The sequence below is a fragment of the Pelmatolapia mariae genome, linkage group LG20 (assembly GCF_036321145.2).
Source record: "Pelmatolapia mariae isolate MD_Pm_ZW linkage group LG20, Pm_UMD_F_2, whole genome shotgun sequence".
In the NCBI taxonomy this organism is placed as follows: Eukaryota; Metazoa; Chordata; class Actinopteri; order Cichliformes; family Cichlidae; genus Pelmatolapia; species Pelmatolapia mariae.
Genome location: NC_086244.1, coordinates 36419479 through 36439344, shown reverse-complemented (window position 1 = coordinate 36439344; position 19866 = coordinate 36419479). Strand labels below are relative to the sequence as shown.

At 42.6% G+C, this 19866-nt stretch overlaps 2 protein-coding genes across 3 annotated transcripts; one reads left to right on the top strand and one right to left on the bottom strand.

Moving 5' to 3' along the window:
• Nucleotides 1-1190: 1190 nt before the first annotated feature.
• Nucleotides 1191-9638, bottom strand: znf341 (zinc finger protein 341). Of its 2 annotated transcripts, none has more exons than XM_063464040.1 (16): nucleotides 9597-9638; nucleotides 8857-8967; nucleotides 7746-7936; nucleotides 7314-7463; nucleotides 6914-7225; nucleotides 6645-6828; nucleotides 6434-6527; nucleotides 6262-6352; nucleotides 6017-6182; nucleotides 3957-4174; nucleotides 3630-3838; nucleotides 3222-3318; nucleotides 2886-3018; nucleotides 2306-2417; nucleotides 2144-2214; nucleotides 1191-2014 (listed from the first exon to the last, which is right to left on the bottom strand). In XM_063464040.1, the coding sequence occupies exons 1-16, from the start codon at nucleotides 9625-9627 to the stop codon at nucleotides 1473-1475; spliced, it is 2712 nt and encodes a 903-aa protein (XP_063320110.1). In that variant the 5' UTR covers nucleotides 9628-9638; the 3' UTR covers nucleotides 1191-1472. The 2 variants fall into 2 exon arrangements, with proteins under 2 accessions (XP_063320110.1, XP_063320111.1); XM_063464041.1 differs by having other exon boundaries at nucleotides 6434-6524.
• Nucleotides 9639-11067: 1429 nt separating this feature from the next.
• Nucleotides 11068-16650, top strand: e2f1 (E2F transcription factor 1). The gene is made up of 7 exons (XM_063464489.1): nucleotides 11068-11453; nucleotides 11695-11794; nucleotides 12757-12976; nucleotides 13123-13275; nucleotides 13556-13670; nucleotides 13761-14043; nucleotides 16085-16650. Exons 1-7 carry the CDS (start codon nucleotides 11202-11204, stop codon nucleotides 16324-16326), a joined length of 1365 nt encoding a protein of 454 aa, XP_063320559.1. The 5' UTR covers nucleotides 11068-11201; the 3' UTR covers nucleotides 16327-16650.
• The last annotated feature ends 3216 nt before the right edge of the window (nucleotides 16651-19866 follow it).

Here is a 19866-nt window from a genome sequence, read left to right as displayed (position 1 = left end):
AAAGCATAATGTAATCTGGATGAAAGAATATACAGAAGTAGTTAAATAAGTGAAATTTGGTGTTGGAAACATTTTTGGGTGATTCACCATTATGAATGAAATGGCAATGAATCACTCTAAAACTAACAGAAAGGCTGATTTTAAAGGAAAATTTACCATCTACTGAGAGTTGAGCTGAGGTTAAGAGCATTGGTAAAAACTGGTCATTCGGAATAGTGTAGTTTTTTTTTTAATCAGTCAAAGATGACTGGTGTAAATATTAGTTTTTAAATTATTTTATTTATTAGGGGAATTTCTTAAACCTACCGGGCCCTGTGTGAAAAAGTAATCACCCCCTATTGTTAAATCATGAATTAAATGTAATTAACCCCCCTTTTTTTTTTTTTTTTTAGAAATTTGAAATAAATTTCATTATCTAGACCAAGAGCTGTTGAATCAAAGTGAAGCAGGTAAAAGAAAGCCATTTCTAAGACTTTGGGACTCTAGTGAGCCACGAGAAGAACCATTATCCAAACAGAAAACCTGGAATTGTGGTGACCCTTCCCAGCAGTGGCCAGCCTACCAAAATACTCTGAGTGCATTGACGAGGAGTTCCCCAGAAGTTCCCCTTTCTTCCAGAGCTGCTTTGAAATGCTTCTCAGACTCCCTGAGTGGCCCAACCAAAACCAAAACTGAAACCATTATAACACAAAGCTGTATGTGATGCTAAACAGGGCTTTTACAGACTAATGAATCAAGAGTCAGAATGTCTCTGTAAGACATTTCTCTTTCTGATTGTTACTTATGCAAAAGTATTAGGCTCTGTCTGTCATGGGATATAAAGTGTGGAAAATGAAGTGTATCTAAAATGAATGCTGCAATATATTGAAGTGTTTGGTGAGCTATGAGCACAGCAGCTACATGCGCTGTTTTCCAGTGTCTACTGTTTATTTAAACCTTTGAATGGTTTGAATGTGTGTCCAATATCAAGCCACACAGAGATTTGAAATAAATGTGCCACAGTATATTAGTTAGATCTGAGAGATTACTCATTATCAAGAATTTTGGGCTATTTTACCAATATTTTATTATTTTATGAAATGTGGGGAACGTCAGCAGCTTTGGTGGCACCTGCACTAAAACATGCATTTAAATAGACACAAATACACTGTGAGTCATGTACAAACCTTAAAGTAATTTTATTTGTCGTTACATGAAATGACATGAAAACAGAACATTTTGGCAAAGGTTTGAGATTATGTTGTGACGGAGCCGGCGTGGTCTGAACTTGCACATAATACAAGAATTTAGAAACTTTCCACTGGGCACCATCCTTAAAATCTTCCAGTTCCTGTTAATCCAGTGTAATAATTTAAATGACGTTTTAATTTAAAACAAATAATGTTATGTAAATGTGTGGTTTAAATAAAAAAAAAAAAAGGATAACAAAGCTTGTCGACTGGTCCTGGAAACATTCGGACTTGGCATTAGGACTACAAACATGGCTGCTGCAAACAGTTTTGGTCATCGCTTGAAATCTGCTCCAGTCCTCCGCCATCACGATTCACCCCGTCATCCTCCTCCTCTTCTCCCTTTGTCTGCCTTTCGATGGTGCTGATGGACAGCGCAGCCTGACAGCCCTCATCATTCCTCCTCTCCTCTCCCGCCTCCCCATGTGTTTCCACTTGCTGCCGGATGCCATTTATGCCATCGCCCTCCTCTCCATCATCTCCCCCTGTCTCCGTCCTTTTTGCTTTTCTCGTAAACCCGTTTCTTCTCTGCTCATCCTCTCCGTCCTTCTCCTCAACCTCCTCTACCTCGTCTCCCTCCGTTTCTCCCATCCCCATTTCTGCTCCCAGCTCATTTCCTGCGGCGGGACATTTGTGATCTCTGTAATAGCTCTGCCTGGTGAAGCCCTTGTTGCAGGTGGAGCAACGGAAGCGGTAGTTATCTGTGTGGGACTGCTGATGCTCGAGCATGTGAGCCCTGCGGCTGAACGCCTTCTGACAGAACAGACACTTGTAGGGCTTGATACCTGGAAGAAAGTTCATGTGATGATGCATTAAAATATACGTATATACATACTGTATCTGGAATACAGAAGATCCCTAACAGTGCTTCTTCATCTTTTTCCTCAACAATATTCTTGGTGTTATCCACTCACCAGAGTGTGACAGGATGTGGGCCTTGAGTTTGTCTGGTCTGTTGAATTCTTTGGTGCAACCAACATGTGTCCTGATGAAAATGAGAAAAACAAAAGTGAACAACTTCTAGAAAAGGAAAAACAAACAGAAGAGAACAGGGTTTTCCCACTTAAAGGTCTCACCTGAAAGGACACTTGTATTTCTTAAAGGGTTCATGAATGAGCATGTGTCGCTTCACTTTGTCTTTCCTGTTGAACGTCGCCTCACAGAGGGAACATTTATATGGCTTTTCACCTAGAAAATGGAATCAGCATTAAACTTACGCCTTTACTTTGACGACTAAGCTGTATGCACAGTGAACAAAATCGGGTGTTCACATCTCATGAGATGCTAAAACCAGTCTAGAGTCACTGCACATCTGCAGACCACCTTACAACCCACCCCTCCCAGCACCTTCTTGTCATGCAGCCTGACTTAATCGTTACTTGTCTGTTGTCTGCTCTAGTCTGTCCTGTTATTCCAATCCCATAGTCTTCCATTGTATTTATCTGTATATATTAGAGCTATTTTGTAACATTGTAATACATTGTATTAATAGTTGCTGTTCTTAGTCACTTGGAGCAACTGTGACCACCTAATTTCCTCTGACATTAATAAATACCTCCTTCATAAAAACTGAACAGAAGGGAAACAGTGCATGTTTTACATATAGTCTGCGGTGCATGAGGTCATATAACATAGCCAAACAGATGGAAAGATAACCTGAGTGAATCCGTGTGTGCAGTTTGAGGTAGTGCTCCGTCTTAAAGGCCTTCTTGCAGATCTGACACTTGAACCTGCCGCCAACACCGTGAGTGGGGAGGTGGCGTCTGAAGTATCTTTCACATGGGAAGACCTGATGGTCGCAAAGGGCGTGAGTCAGAGACTGCACTGACACGGGAAACAAAAAGCCTAAACAGCTCAAACCTATGTTCATGAACTAAACCATTCAAGCCAAGTTGCATTAGGCACAGGGAATCTGAAGCCTACTTTAACATGTGCATACACAGAGCTTTGCAAATGAATAAAAGGTGAAATGTCGGGTGTGTCATAGTGTACCTTTTGACAGTGTGGGCAGGGAAAGCTGTGCGATGCAGTTAGCAGATGTTGCTCTAACGCCTCTTGCGTAGAATATCGGCTTTGGCATTTCACACATCTGAAGGAAAAACGTAAACTGTCGCTGTTAACAAATCCTATGAAGAAGCGCATTCAGTCTGACAACTGTAGAAATGACTAACAGACATGCAGTTCAGAGTAAGACATGATATATAATTTTTGCTACAGGCAAAAGTACAAGTGATTATTTACAGCAGCAGAACAGTGAGCATGAGGCCTGCTCAAGACAAACTATGCAACAAAGGAATATGATATATCTGTTATGGGATTTATGCAAGCAGGCTCTCTCCACCTCTCCAAACTTCTTCTCTCTACTCCTTCTTCCACTCGAGGATAAGTGCTTGAGCTGACCTGTACACGGTGGCCTCCTTGCGTGTGTTTTGCTGCGGGCAGAGGGAGTGGGAGTACTGGTGGAGTCCCAGCTCAAAGAGCGAGGGGAACACCTTGCTGCACAGGTGGCAGCGGTAGGTCAGTTGCTCCTGGTGCGTCCGGATGTGTTCCAAAAACTGATCCAGGATCTGGAAGGTCTGGGAGCATGATTTTAACACGCACTTATAAACCTGCAGGAAAACAGTCACAAAGGCCAAGTGACTAACCCCGTGAGTGTCTGGACGTTTTGAGTCAATCCAACTCATTAGCAGTTTTCTAATGTGTACCCATCATGTCTTTATGACTCACCTGCTCCCCCTTGTGTTGGGTCAGGTGGGACTTGAGCTGGAAGTAGGTCTTAAACCTGCTGGCACAGAACTGGCACTGGTAGGAGCTGTCTATCACCACGATCTGTTTGGTTTGAGCCGGGCACTGCTGGTTCTGCCTGCTCTGCACATCCTCCACTTGGCTGCCCTCTGGGTCAGCCCGAACCTCAGCCACTCTCTCCTCCAGCTCCCCAGGTGCTTCTGCAGTCAAGCATTGAGTTTACAGTGAGGGCTGTGAATGTCCACATGTGTCAAGAAACCATAACCGTGAAAAGACAGTGACAGTCACCCTCATTACTGACAAAAACACAGACTTCCTGAGGAACACCACCACATCTCTACAGCTGAGGGACACAGCAGCAATCTGCCCGCCTGGTTTAAATCTGGCTGCTGTCACATTCAACGTTATCTCCTTAGAATCACTGGACTGATTTCACTGATGCTGCTATTTCTGGCTCGCTCATTCACTCTGACTTGGTGTCAGGCAGTGTCAGCATCAGACCTATCAGCTGTCGTTTTGGCGAGGACTACAAAGGAGGTGAATGTGCTGAGTAGTACTGAGCGACAACTGCATTGCTCCAGCAGTTCAGAGCGTTTGCCTAGAAAGCTCCTACTTAGATGTCACAATATTAAACAGTAGAACTTTATCACAGGACCTGAGATGGTAAAGTGTCTGTGCCTGGTCATGGTCCTGACCTGGAGCACCACATCTGGGCTTGGACCCTGTGAAAAACTGCAGTTGGGTCAGATCACCACCGGAGAGTCTCAACATGACAGTCAGGTTGGTTCGACACAGGAAGTCAGTGGTACAAAGGGTCAGAACAGGACTTCCTGTGAGACACGGACTGGAAACAGTCCAGAAGTATGCGAGGATGCAATCTCAAAGAGAAGTTTGACCAAATTTAAATCAGGTACATTTTTTACTTTACTTTTAAAATTGTCTCATGTTGTAACTGATCGTTACTCCTAACTTTACATAGCTCTTTTCTCCTGAGTTTCAATTGATGTTCTGAATAACATTTTAAGCGAATTTTTTGAAATCCATTGATTAACTCGCGCTTATCTGGAAATCGGGTCGCAGTGGCAAAGTGTCCCAGACGTCTTTGTCCTCAGCAACATTTTCTAGTTCCTCTTGGGAGATCCTGAGGTATTCCCAGGTCAGACAGGGCATATACGGCAAGATTAACTAAACGTGACAAAATACCATGCAAGTACTTTCTCCAAAAAGCGCTCATATGTGTGGTTAGTTTTACAGATGATTTACAAAAGCTGTGCTGCTTTCTAAACACAGGTGCAGTCAGTTCATTTTAATATGAAATGCAAAAACATGCTTTTGTTCTGCATCAAATATCAGCACAGTTAGCAAATGTTAGTAAATCAGAAAGGAACTCCCAAAAATACATAAAGGGAGAGTAAAACAAGCCCAGGTTTGTACTGACAATGTGTAAGTAAATTGGGCCTTAATCTCTTCAGTGGGTTCTGGATCTACACCGGGCTCTGCTTGCAGTTGGGTGTGCCCAGAAAACCTCCAAGAGGAGGCAACCAGAAGGCATCCTAATCAGATGCCTGACCCTCAACTAGCACCTTTCAACCTGAAGAAACAGCGTCTCTGCTCCCTCTGGCTGACCATGCTCCACAGCCTCTAATCCTGAGCCCAGCTACCCCACTTTAGTGAGGAGCCAGAGATGAGTTATTACTAACAGGTAGTTCTCCCTCACACTGTGAGACAGTTTATCAGTTTAAAACATTTCCAGCTTTTAGCCTGTTTACAGTGATGACATCTCCTTCCTACTCATCATCAAATGAAGAATTCCTGAGCATTGACCCACTCTTATTTCACGACCGGCTTATGAGCGTTGGTGTTTATTTCTCTTACGCAATGACAGCAGCTTGTCCATTTCTAAGTTTGTCAGTAGAATCTTAGTCTGCTTTTTCCACTTGGACACTTTGATTTTTTCTTCCCAACATTCCCAGGACATTCAAATGCTGGAATTTCCAGAACACTGATATCCTTTTCACAGTGTGTTATTTAATAGATGGTACCTGCTTGCGTCGGCTCCTCTGCTTGTGTTTCCTGCATCCCGTCCTCATCCCGCTCACTTTCCTGCTGCCGTTCCCCGCCTCCTTCTTCCTCACTGGGGGGCACTGGCACCACCTTTACTGTGATTGGTAGTCTAGACACAGTGCTGGCCACACTCATAGGCCACACCTGTAAGATAAAGACAGCTGTTGTTAGTGTGTTGATTAAAATGTAAATACATCATGCAGATACCTCTATATCACAGCACCTTGTGTGTCTGCATGTGTTTCTTCACATTGGACTTCTGCGCGAAGGCTCGGCCACAGACGATGCACTGAAACGGTTTCTCTCCCGTGTGGCTGCAAGAGGGAAATTGTTTTAATGAATCCTTTATTTCAGCTTTAAAGTTGGTCGAGTCTACATCCTGAAAAGCAACTCACCTCCTAATGTGCTGCTGGAGATCAAAGTTTTTCGAGAAGACTTTGTCACAGAAGTTACACTTGAGCTTCGGACCTTTTCCCTTGAGCTGCTCTGCTGAGGAGTCCAATTCAGACAATTAATATATTTTATATAAACATCCATCATGTTGTCCTCTACAGTTCCATTAGGTAAAAACTGTAGCCTACAAATTTAATCTTTTTCCACACGTACCTGCGACTCCATCTGAGCTTTTTTTACAGTTCCTCGGTCGCTTGGGAACAATAACCTTTTCAAAGTCACCCAGCTCCGTCATGCTGGCAGTGATGCTGCAGGTCTTGGTTTTGGTGCCCTGCTTCCCGGGGCTGTACACGGGGGGGGTTGTGAACGAATGACTCTCCACACCCTGACTGGGCACCTGAGAAAGACACGCATGGTCACAGAAATTGGAAATGTATAATTTTAAGCACTGCGACGGCAACCAAACGGCAAGCTTCACTTACTTGCACAGGATGGAAAGGCTGCAGACCCAGTGTGTGGATCTCAGCTCCGCCCCCGCCACCCCCGCCACCTCCGACCATGTGGGGCAGAGTGCTGTACACCTGCACCACTGAGTTGCTGTGGCTCGCCGGGACCTGGGAAGTTAGTGTCTGTTGAGTGGGCTGTGCAGGTGGCAGGGGATGGGAGGGCGGCTGCTGTTGCTGTTGCTGTTGCTGCTGCGGGGGCTGCTGCTGCGGTTGATGAAGGTGATGGAGGTGGTGGTGGTGATGGTGCTGTAAGTAGGACACACCGGCTGTGTGCATGCTCAGGTTACTCTGTCATAAAGGAAGCGGACAGACTTGATGACAGGATGTAATAAATTCAAATGCTGGGGCGTGAGGGAGAAAAGGAAGCAAACAGTACCTGTATGGGAGTCTGCATGGGGGCCATGGGCTGGTCGATGGAGGTAAAGGCTGAGATGGCGGACATGAGGACGTCATCGCTGACGAGCACGTTGCCTTGGACCAGAGTGTGCGTCAAAGGGGAGGGAGGGACTGTGATGTAGGTGGACACCTGTGTGAGTGCCAAGTTAAACAGTCACATCAGCTGCTTTTTGAATCATTATAAGAAAATCTTTTTTTCCTTTACAGTCCTGGCCTCTTATATAACGTATTTATAAAATACTTTTAATTTCAGGTCACCTTTACCTCAGACCATTACCTCTTTCCCACTTCTCTTTACATTTCTTATCAGTTTTATTACCGCTTTACGCTCTGCACTCTGCACAACTAACTTATTAAACCGAGCAAGTTATTTATCACCCCCACAGATAAATTGCCCTTTTGCTTTCCTCACCTGTCTGTTGGCAGAAGTCTGCGGTACTGAACTAATAGATGGGACAGGCGTGTAGGCATTGGTGGAGGCCAAGGACACTGTGGACAGAGAAGGGGTGCTAGACTGGCACTGCTCCCTCTTGTGCGTCATGAAAGCAGGCAAAGAGTTGAACTGTTTTTTACACTTCCCACACAGGAACACATCTTCGTCGTCTGTAAAAAGGTTTTAGGCAGCAAGAAACAGCAGACGGGGAAAAAAAAGACACAAATGAGTCCATTTTGAGGATGTTAATGCACTTTTGGACATTTAATGGGTGGTGACATTCATCCTTTAATGTTTTTGCAGTGATGCACTTGGCTTTAGTAGCTATTTTAAAGGAAAAGTGTTTTTCGAAGACTGCACACGATGACATCGTTTCACAACAAAAAGTGTGCACCACCAGATAAATGAAACTAGCAGTCGAGTCTGTCACGAGGACTTCATTTTGGTTTGATGAACCAGCTAATAGCTAACTAACTAATAACACAACCATAATAACGTGACTGAATCCAACCACCAGGGTCACTGACCGCCACCCAATCCACAAGGCACCGAACCCCTGTGGTACCTTCTGTTTGTGGTGGGCTCATTGTTGCTCATTCTGGCTATGCCTGGACAGGCCCCATGAATAAGGTCTGACCACCAGGCGCCTCAAGCCACATGTCTGACTCCATGGTTGGGCCTTGGTAACCCTCTCCTAGGCAGGGTAAACTGTTCCCTATTTTTAGTTCTTTTTATTGGGGTTTTCTGAATTGCTCCTTGTCTGATCCTCTTCCACACTGAAAGGAACCAGTTGAGGTGATTCTGGCAAAAACACCTGCTACCTGAGGGATTTTTCCGACATATCCTCCCTTTAGAATGCACTGGGCAAAATCCAGGACAGAATGAAGAGAAATATCTCAGCTGGCTTAGGAATGTCTTGGTGTCCTCCTGGATTAGCTAGAAGAGATGGGCGGGCATCTCTCCTTCTGCCCAACAACCCAGACCCAGATAGGCGGCAGAAAATGGATGGATGGATGACATGTCTCTTGACATAAAAAAATAACAGGACAATAACACAGCCTGTCCCACAGCTGTGCATGCCATTACATACCCATAGACTGGATTGTTGGCGTCCCAGAGACGTTTTGGTTGTTTGGGTCAGGAACACCTCCTTGGCTGTCTAGCAGTGACTGGACTGCCAGCACTGTCTGATTGTCCATGCCTGAAGAGTAAGAAGAAGAATTCACCTGCTGCAAAGATCCATTTTAGTCTGAACACTCAGTGATGCATAATTTACTGAAATGTCTAAATATGAATTAGTATTATTATATAGTGTCTTATTAAAAGAAGAATCAACTGTGATCAGAAGCAATATTAGTGTGGAAAACTAACAGCTTTCGATAAGGATATCTCTACATCCACTTCAAATCTGCGTACAGTAATCTCCTGATACGGTACTCACTTACAATAACAATAATAGTAATAATTCATTTACAACAAACAGGCTGTTAGTCCAGTAATATTACAAAGTCTTGTCATTAAGAGGGCCTGAATGAAAGAAAATCTCCCTGAAATGTAAATACATTTACCATCTGACAGCAATACGATTACTACGATTAATAATAAGCTGTCCGTTAGGTCGAAAAAGTGTTTAATGACTTTGTTTGTTTACATTCATACAGAGTCCTTCCTATGTGCTGTTTTCCTTATTGAAAAAAAACCAGAGGCTCGTACGTGGATTTACGTAATTTTTCTGCGTTTCCAAATGGGCCTACATCAGTGAAATGTCTAAAGTAGGAGCAAACGTTTTGGGTAACTGTAATTACGCTGCCAATAAAGAAATACTCATACCTTCCAGCACCTCAAATATTGCCTGCGCCATCTTGTAGCACTCCTACTGCGTGGTAGGCGCTCGATTACCTATGGCTGCCTCTTGAGGTAACTCTGCTCAACTAAGGAAAATCGCTTTCACCCAGACATGTTTTATTATTATTCATGTTATTATTATTATTATTATTATTATTATTAGTAGTAGTAGTATTATTTGTGAGAAACTCTTCTCGAACACGAGACCGGCTAGAAGAACTGCGGTTAATAGTTTTTTTTTTACTCCGACAACAACAAAAATGTAAATTTATATTAATTACAAACAACTTGCTTGACATCACCCTGATAAACTAAATATATTTGCTTCAACTAAAATAAAATGCTTTATTTTCCAAATTCCGCGAACGCGCTTCTCATCGATTTATCTGCGTTCGTAACGTGACAGACACCCGCTTCTGCTAATCAGAGCTCCTCGGCCCCGCCCCGCGAAAAGCGCACAGCTCGGACCAATCCCAACCGACTGTTTGGCGCACGTGTTGGTTTCGCGGCAAAAAAGATTTCGCGCGAAAACCGTCAGGGGCTTGTTTAGATGTAGATCAGCTGAGACAATAACAACAATAAAGGACGATAACGGGGTAATGACGGCGGTTTAACGAGTGGATTGCGGCCGGGGTGAGCAGGCGAGGTCCACCGATTGTTATGTTAAACCGTGCGCTTGTTTTTCGCCGCTTTATGTGCTTATATTTCCAGTTTTGTCGGACTGCTTCCTGCGTGCCCCAACAAAACAAGGGGATTGAACAACTGCCGCTAATAAGTTAGCTAACATGCTAATCTGCCCTATATATTCATATTCGACCACATCTATGTACTATCCGCTGGACTGATGCTCGCTTTTATAGATATAGTCTCAAAGATGATTTTAAGTTCCCGTGATGCTTTTTGCGGCGTGGATATTTTGTTCTGATCGCTCACTTCTGTAAGCTGCTGTAAAGTTTTAATAGCCTCTTAACTTCGCTCGGTGTTTAATACAAGGAGAAGTAATATTGTTGTACCGGCGTGACCTGCGAGTTTGGCGGCTGCTCGAGTTTGTTTTGTGATCCTGTTCGAGTCTTTGTCATTTGGTTGGAAGCTAGCTCGTTAGCCGGGGTGGTAGCTGTTCAGGGGCAGTGTGGCCAGGCCTCGGCTCTACTGTACTGACAGGAGAGATGAAAACAAAAGGTTAGCTTGCTCCCTTTGCTAGCTTGCCAGAGTGGATTTCTCCCACGGCCAGTTTCGGACTGGTTCTCTGATAACTTATTCGCGGCGGAGCTTTTATAGTATGCATTTAGCAATATTTCATGTGCCAAATTTCCTGTTTGGCAGCACACCTTGGCTTGCTGTTTCAGCCTCAGCCTGAGTTTTAGGACGTGGCTTTACATTGCTGTGGTGTATTGAAAATGTTTAACAAAATAAAACAGTTTATGAAATGAGAGACAGTTTTCACGAGAATTCACCATTGTTGCCTTTATTCACAAAAAAATGGCAGATGTGAGTCGGTGCTGATACTGTCATAACAGCATCTTAGTTTATAACCACCACAACCACCGCCACCCAAGTCCAGTGAAGAGGGGCTCCTGGTGACACACTGCAATGTCAGAGACTCTGATAACAGGGCAGACATCGGAGGATCTGTTAGCAGACTTTGAGACTTTGCTGAACTCTGGGAGTATCAACTTGGATGAGGACCACCAGATAGTGATTATCACCAGCCCCAGCAATGAAGGACTCCACCCAGCCCCTGCCCCGACGAGCACGGGGGAGATCCTGCTGTTCGCCACTCCGCAGGGCCCAGCTGACGTAGGGATCCAGGACAAGAGGAGACCGCCTCTGGGAAGGCCACCGGTGAGGAAGGGAGGTGTGGGAGGAAAGGAGAGAGAGAAAGTGAAAGAGCAATAAGGGAAGTGGTTAAACTGAGAAGTTGTTCGTTTACATACTGCACATAGCAGAGCTGCTGTAAGTTACCCACCTGTTGCTGGTATCAGTTTCACATTTCTCTGCTCGTAAACAGTGCGTGTCTGTGTCAGCAGTTAGTCTGTTACTGTCTTATGTCTGTTTCTTACTCCAGACATGTGTGTTCCTTCAGGTAAAAAGGAAGTTGGACCTGGACAGTGACCATCAGTATGTCAGCACCACTCGACCTTCCACAGGCCAGGCACCGCTTTCCACTCCTGCTCCTCCCAGAGGTACAGCTCACAGCCCACACCCCACTCTAAAAAATCCTCGCCCACACATCCTTGCTCACCTTTGCTCTCAGCCATTGTCATAAAAGCAGCTGTTCTTTTATCAGCACGGCCTGTCATCCTGTCTCCTCCAGGCTTGCTGTATTGAGAGATACAAATATTTGTCTATTCAAATAATGGAGAGACTGTTTTTTGAGAATGGAGCAAGAGAAGAGGTGTTGCAATTTATCAATTCATTTGATCCCTTTCATTTGCAGTATTTGGGCTCACTGCATGCACCAAAAGGATCAAATGATGGACTTGAAATGGAAAAGCTACACGTGACACACACATTATATTAACTGGTATAATGCAGAAATATGAGTCTATCCCTCATGCAAGATAGACTTCTGAATTGTTAGAAATGCAGTCCATGTGGATTTCCACTGGGATCTGTTTGGAAGGAGACGGATGCAAAGCAACTTTTCAGTATCAGTCATTGACGATATGCACAGCTGGATAGCAGAGAGGAGCGAGAGGGGAATTCTTTATTTTTATATATCAAAAGCACGGTGGTTAGCACTGTTGCCTCACAGCAAATGGGTCCTGAGTTCAGTTCCACCATCAGGACAGGGTCCTTCTCTGTGGAGTTTGTGTTTGTTTGCCTTTGTGTTCTCTCCAGGTACTCTGGCTTCCTCCCACTGCCTGAAGACATTGTAGTTAGTGGGGTTAGGTTAATTGTAACCCTAAATTGCCTGTTGGTGTGACTGAGTGTGTTGTTGTCTGTCTCTATGTGTTAGCCCTCCGACAGACTGGCAACCTGTCCAGGGTGTACTCTGCCTCTCGCCCTAAAGGCAGCTAGAATAAGTGACTGATAATCTTCATTTGAACCTTTTGCCCACCGCAAACCGCTGCCTCAGCTTACACTCTAGACCAGTAATCTGTGCATTTCTTTTAATTCTTGTATGTATTCTCTTTCTGCCCAGTTCCTCGGACCACGGCAGAGAAGTCTCGGTATGACACTTCTTTGAACCTGACCACCAAGCGCTTTCTGGACCTGTTGTCCCAGTCGGCCGACGGCGTGGTGGATCTAAACTGGGCGTCTCAGGTGCTCGATGTTCAGAAGAGACGCATCTACGACATAACCAATGTCCTGGAGGGGATCCAGCTCATCTCCAAGAAGTCAAAGAACAACATCCAGTGGCTGTAAGTGTTCAAAGACGCCTAAAACAGCAAATGAAAGAAATCTGGGAATGGGAGCAACAACTGTGGCAGAATAAATTTGAGTGCTTGGTGTGTGTGTGTGTCTGGAGACCCTAAGCAGTCAGTTTTTCTCTCGTCTACCCCTGCAGTGGTAATCGCATTGATGCGGCTCTGGTTTCCCGCCATAAGGAGCTGCAGAGGGAGGTGTGTGACCTCACAGATGCTGAGGAGCAGCTGGATGAGCTCATTTCCAAATGCAATCTGCAGCTCAGATTACTCACAGAGGATCCACAGAACAAAAAATATCCTTTTTGTTTTGAGTATCAGGTTGTCTAAAGTGGTTACAGAGCTCGGAGTGTTGCCATGTGCAGACTCGTCACGTGTGCACAGCTCTGTGATCTCTAAGTGATGAGCTGCGATCTGTTAAACGGAAAGCGGCTCTAGCAGCAGCAGTGGAGCCGAGCTGGACACGTGATGCTCGTGATTTGTGCTTCACTCAGAAACAGATGTCAAAAAATAGATGGCCTAAGCATTTACATTAATGAATAAATGAAATTATTCCTTAATCGCTGAGTTCATCACACTGGGGTATGTGCGCTGTCAGGACTTGAGGCAGTCGTTCGATTCCCCCGACCAGCTGGTTATGGTGATCAGAGCTCCACCAGAGACCCAGATGCAAGTTTCAGAGCCCTCTGAGGTAAAAGCTTTGAAAACATTTTGCCCAGGTCACTGGTCTCACTGTTGTTGGAGTTTCTGCTAACGGTGCACATCTGCATGCACATCCCAGGGTTACCAGGTGTCGCTGAAGAGCACGCGAGGCCCGATTGACGTCTTCCTCTGTCCAGAAGACAGCTCTGGCGTCTGCAGCCCTGTGACAGGGGGCAGTCCCTCTAAACCCATTGCTGACCCTTCCCTTGTTCAACCTCCCACACAACCCACCGACCAATCACAACCCAGAACCTGCTCAACAGCCCTGGAAGTGGGTTTATCATCTCCAGCATCCACATCATCCACTGTAACAGCAGTGTCGCAACAGGACCCCTCATCACTGGTGTTAGGTGGCGACACAGGTGAGTGTTGTAAATAAACCACATTTATGTATTAATTTGTATAATTATCATCATGAACTCTTTTAAGGCCACTTCTGCATAACACAGTCTGTTTCCAACATTGATATTTTAGCCAGTGCAGACCAAACGTGAGGAAAATGTTTGCCTCACCTTTCTTGGACTGATATATTTCCTGGAAGTTTTTTTTAGACCACAAATATTTGCTTCACAGGTAACCGAAGAAGGAGAACAGCAAATAGGTGGAATTAATAACATATCAAACTTGGCAGGAAGTCCCACAATTTTGCTTAAATTTCTCCAAGGACATTTGTGGTCTGTCTCTAAAATAGAGTGAAAATGAATCATAGCTTTGTGGCTGACCACGACAAGAAGCGTTTCCTCAGGTTGGGATTATTGGTGGGCTCGGGAGAATCCACAGTTAGTGGGAGACTCTCAGCTGACAGGGTTTTGTGGCATGGTTTCAAAGTTTTATTAATGTAACCTACTACAGATCTCTTCACACTGAACTTTTTGTGTGTTCCTTGGACATGTGGAAAGCATCTGTGTTGGAAAAGACCTTTTATTTAATTTAAAGACTTTTATTTATAGTATTATTCATTTTATCTTTATTATATCACTATATATAGTGAGAACACTAAACAAATGAATAATAAAAACATATTTATGTTTTTGTGTAAGCTATGTATTCAGTGTATAAGACAAAGTATTGAAGCACAGGCAGATATGGATGGCGGCACACTCCACGACTCATAAAGTGCCACTGCACTAAAAATTAAAAACATAAACACAATGTCAACAGTGAACATGTAACATTGACATGATGTCACAGTTTGTTCTGAGCTATTATACAGAACTTGTAAGGCTTTGAGTTTTATAATAATAGGGTTCCCAAAAGCTGTATTGATGATGATAATCCTTCCCATATTGTTGTCCATATTGATGTAGGATTTAACACAGCAAAGCATAACTACATCCTGTAATCATTATTGTAAAATTAACACATTTTAGTGCTAAAACCCCAAAAAGGTAAATGAAGCTTAGATTTCTGCTTTAATTTCTGTTACAGATTTGACAAAGTAAGACTAAGTTAAAACTACTGCCAATTATCCTAATATATACATTTAGTCCGGCTCAATTCAGAAACTTTGTAACACTTTTTTTTGTAATAAGAAAGTAGACGCTTAGTCTTGTAAAATGAGACATTTTGTTGTTGTGTCGGTCGGAGCGAGTTGTGTATTTACTAGAAATGGCATTTGCAACAGTTCACATTGATTGTTGTTCAAGCTAACTACTGCATTTGATCAACATTTTCAACTTGCAACACCTCTGACTTTACATAATACTAAAGTCTAACAGTGAAGGTGACACAATGACACCACAACACTGTCGTCCTCTACCTGCTAGCTAGCTAGCTGGTGTGGGCATGAACATTTGTGCTGATGACTTATTTTACTATTGCTGGAAATTGCTTGCTGGTTGCTATGCAGATGTATATTTATCTCTGGTAAAAAAGTGAACTGCAGGTTCAATTTTAAGGGTCTGAAAAAGTAGATGCAACACTTGAACCCGTGCCTGCCTTCCTAGTGTTTGTGGGATCTCTTGAGTCCTTCTTTTAAATGCAGAAACTGTTTTCACTGCTGACACTTTGTGTCATCAGACAGGTGACTTTAATTGTATTAATCAGTACTTGCAGAATGCAGTCATCCTCTTCCTGCTGTGCCACGTCAAAATGTCTACAGTGGAAAAAGCTTTGCTTGAGGCACTGCTGGTGAAGTGTTCCTGACTCCCATAGATAAAATATTATGCACACTGGTACCTAATACAAAACTAAGAATAAATTGTTTTATTTATGGTCTTCAGCTTGGTTTTGATCATGGTAATGGACTTACTGTGCTTATTTCCAGCTCCATATTTTTTATTCTTGCGCTTTTAATGATTCATTTTGAAATAATTCTCACTGATCTTATACTGTAAGTTGGTGCAGCTCTTTAATCCTCTCTTTAATCTCTTACTATTTCTTACATTTCTCTTTCTGTGACAGAATCCATCCTGGGAGGCGACCCATTCTCCAACCTCGGAGACCTACCTGATTTTGATCTCTCACCGCTCTCTTCTACGGACTTCCTGAATGTAGAGGGCCTTCCTCTCCCATTGGACGGTTTCATCAACTTGTCCCCCCCTCACAGTCACGACTACCACTATGGACTAGAGGACCATGAAGGCATCAGTGAACTGTTTGACTGTGACTTTGGTGACCTGTCACAAGTTTTGGGGGACGATTAGAAGTTAAAAAACAAAAGAAGAGGAGCGTGTGGGCAAATGATTAGAAATTCAGGCCTTCTCCTCAGTGATCTGGAGCTCCTTTAAAACAAAAAAAGAAGAAAAAAAAAGAGTGGGAATCAATATTTTATGGACACATAATTATCAAAAATGTATTGTTTTCATTGTGGGAGTTTGGAGAAATGTTTTGTGTATTGTTTTAATTGTGTTCCCCGAAATACCACCCTAACTAAAATCTCAAATAATTCCCCCTAAATTGTACAGCACATCATTAGCACTTCTCTTTGGCCATTCAAAAGTTTTAGACCAAGAGTTTAGCTTTAGAATAGCTATTTAAATTATTTATATGAATGTTATTTTCATATTTTGTACCTTGTGAGGTTTTCGTGTTTGATGTTTTTTTCCAAGCGGATTGTGTGTGTGTGTGTGTGTGTGTGTGTGTGTGTGTGTGTGTGTGTGTGTGTTTGTTTGTGTGTGTGTTTGCGTGTGTGGCGTTGGGACTCTTAGGGCTGGTTTCCTAAACACTGACATGTTATACCTCTTCAGGTTTGTTCCTCAGATGGCTCGGACTAAACGAGGAACTTCCGCACGCGTCCAGGACTTTTAGCCCAAAGCTGCTTCAGTGAGGCCAGCTGGGCTTTACAGAAGCATTTTGGCGTTGCGGTGTAGTTTAATATTTTTCTTTCACACCCACAGAGATCATTAAAAACCCAAATCTAAAAGGCTTTTCCCTTTTAATAATGTGGTTTCAAATACTGGAGTCTTGATAGAACTGGATCCTGTAACATGGCTTCATTGTGAGCTCCAAATTAGATTTGCACAGACCCAAACTCTACCACAGTCAGTGGATTTGGATACAGTGTTACTGTTGTTAACACAAACTAAAACTGTGGGAAACTGGAACTTAATAAATGGTAAAAGATTTACCACAACACTTTAAATTTCTTTTTTGTAAAGAAAACATCTGCACAGTAGTCAAGCGCTTTAAAGTATGAAAATGGCAAAGATAGAAACTCTACTGCATGAGAAAAAAAAATGGCCGCTTTGAAGGACCAATGTGAACTTAGCCTGAAAACTTAAGGTATGTTTTGTCAGTGTGCAGGAAACCAGGTGGGTAAAAACTAATACTGATTTGTTCTCTATTAGTTAGCTAAGCGTTTAGCCATAGTCTCAGGTGTTCGGAGCAGAGCAAAGTCTTAAATCAACTGTTTTGATGCAAATGTGTGTGGGCGTTACGTAGGTTAATGGTAGAATTTTAAAGGTATGTGTTTTAAAAAGTTGTCGTTTAAATATTTTAACTGTAGGTAGGTTCAAGTGAGTTCACCGGATGTCTGCAGATGGAAGTTCCTGAAACAACCTGACTGTTCGTGTCGTGTAGGTGGAGAGGAACTTCCAGCAGGTCCTGAGCCCCGGACCTCCCAAACCTAGTTATTGTTTTCTAGGAGCATTCAGTGTGGTTTGTTTATCGTCCTGGGTGAATCAAAAGACAGCTGGAGCTTTACTTTTACCAATCCAATCAGTGTAAAGCAGTTACGACTCCAGGAAGGATTCTTGAAAGGAGTTCAGAGCAGGCGCATCCTGTTATTGTTCAGTACATGCACATCGAGTCAGTTCAGAAAGTTGTTTGTGATGTTCATGCCTTAAATCCATACCCAGTCAGGTCAACAGGGTGGTACATCTTATCTTAAGTGCGAGTGATCGATTCTGTGTGTCTTCTGCAACGGTCACACCGGCTTCACTGCACGTACTACTTTGTTTTATTTTTTGTTTTGTTGTTAAGGAAACCATATTGATTTTCAGAAGTATGTGGCAATAACAGACATTTTCACATCATGTACTCAAGAGTATGAGATGATCATTGTAGTTAGAAATGTCTGTCGTATTTTCTCGTCCTAAGTTATGTAAGCTAACTTTTTTTTTTTCCGTTTTTTTTTTCTCCCCCCTATCATTCTTTAAATATTGGATTTTGTGTGTGCAGGTGCATGTGTGTGGAAAATGCACATTTTGTTTTTATTTTTTGGAATTTAATATTTATTTAAAAAGGGTACAAAAAAATTTTGATCTATTTTCTGTCAGGAAGGGACTTTTATTTTGTAAGTCCATGCAAATCATTAATTTCTAAATGTGCTATTTGTAAATTAGCTTCTTATTCATAGCACATTTTTAGATTTTTTGCCGTGTTTTCTACTCAGTGCATTTTCCTGCCTTAAGCTGTTGTCCATGTGCAACCTTTGAATTGGCGTGTGATGCCAAAATTTGAAAAAGAGAAGTCTTTTTTTTTGTTTTGTTGTTGATTGATTTATCTGTAACTTACTTACAGTTCAGATTTAAGTTTTTGTCATGTTGCAGGCAACATTGCTGTTCTAAGGTTGTACATGAAGTGTTTTGTAGCCTTTGGGTGCCTCAGTCTCATCCAAATGTTTTAAAATGTTGTAACTGCTGTCTTGTTTCCATATAACTTCAAAATACCATCTGAGAGGTTTTCAACTGTTGTTACAAGCAACTAGACTCCTTTTATAACAGATGATGTAACACGTTTCGTCTCCGTGTTGGACTTCAGCTCCCATCTGCAGCTGAACCGACCAACAAATGTAAGCATATTGTGTTCGCCGCCCCGCTTCACAGGACAAATGCAGCAAGTGCCTTGCTGAGGTAAAGCAGTAAGTCCCCAAAAATATTCAGATCAGGAAATCTTAATGTGTGGCGTCCTGATTTTCCGCTAGTTGTATGTAGAATCTGTTTGATTTTTGTTTGAAAAACTTTGCACCTTCAGTTTAAACTCAAATCTTTTGCAATTGTAAGATCCAAAGCACGCATAAGGACACAAGTGGGATTTTTCTGAAACAATGGGCTATATTGAACTCATCATGAAATGACATTTGATCCTAGATTTATAACACTATAAAACGCACATTTTGAAAGGCAGATTTCTTTCTGTTGAAGTCACCTTAGAGTACAAAATAAAATAATCCAGATCTACTGACAAATCTTTAAAAAATGATGTGGTTTAATAGAACAGAAGTGAACGAAGTGCAGCCCTGACTAAGTTGCTGTTCTCAGTGCTGGCTTATCGAGAAACTTAAGAATCTTCTTGGGTTTTTTTTTCTTCCTTCATTCTGGTTAAAGTTTGTACTTGTGATTTCCTTATGGATCCCAATATGCCCTTTTGTATCAAAATGTCTTTTGACAAAATAAAAATAACTATTTTCATTTGAATCATTTGTCGCAAATTGTTTTTGTGTGATGTAAAGAAAATACGAGGTGTAGCTATTACCTAAGACTAATGATGCTTTCTTTTACATTAGGTAAATCTTGTTATTAAGTAGTTAAACCTTCACTAGTATTCTATTTGAACCATGTTTGTTAATTGTTTAATTACTTCAGAAGATTGGTTGTAATTTAGTACTATCAAAAACATTTCCCCCACAAAGGTTAGCAGTGGAAGTCGCACAGGAGCCACATAAAATCTGTGCTATATAATTCTGAGCTAAAAAAAAAAAAATAGAGGTGGGTGGATCGATACCAACACTAGCATTGGTATCG

Bases quoted from the DNA above. Each gene is read 5' to 3' on its own strand.
- znf341 (XM_063464040.1), bottom strand. From the start codon at position 9,627: ATGGCGCAGGCAATATTTGAGGTGCTGGAAG. The intron at 8,968-9,596 runs GTATGAGTATTT...CTTACTCTTCAG, and splicing joins AATATTTGAGGTGCTGGAAG to GCATGGACAATCAGACAGTG. The intron at 7,226-7,313 runs GTACTGTTTGCT...CCTTTATGACAG, and splicing joins CCATGCAGACTCCCATACAG to AGTAACCTGAGCATGCACAC.
- e2f1 (XM_063464489.1), top strand. From the start codon at position 11,202: ATGTCAGAGACTCTGATAACAGGGCAGACATCGGAGGATCTGTTAGCA. The intron at 11,795-12,756 runs GTACAGCTCACA...CTTTCTGCCCAG, and splicing joins CACTCCTGCTCCTCCCAGAG to TTCCTCGGACCACGGCAGAG. The intron at 13,276-13,555 runs ATATCCTTTTTG...TGAGTTCATCAC, and splicing joins GAGGATCCACAGAACAAAAA to ACTGGGGTATGTGCGCTGTC.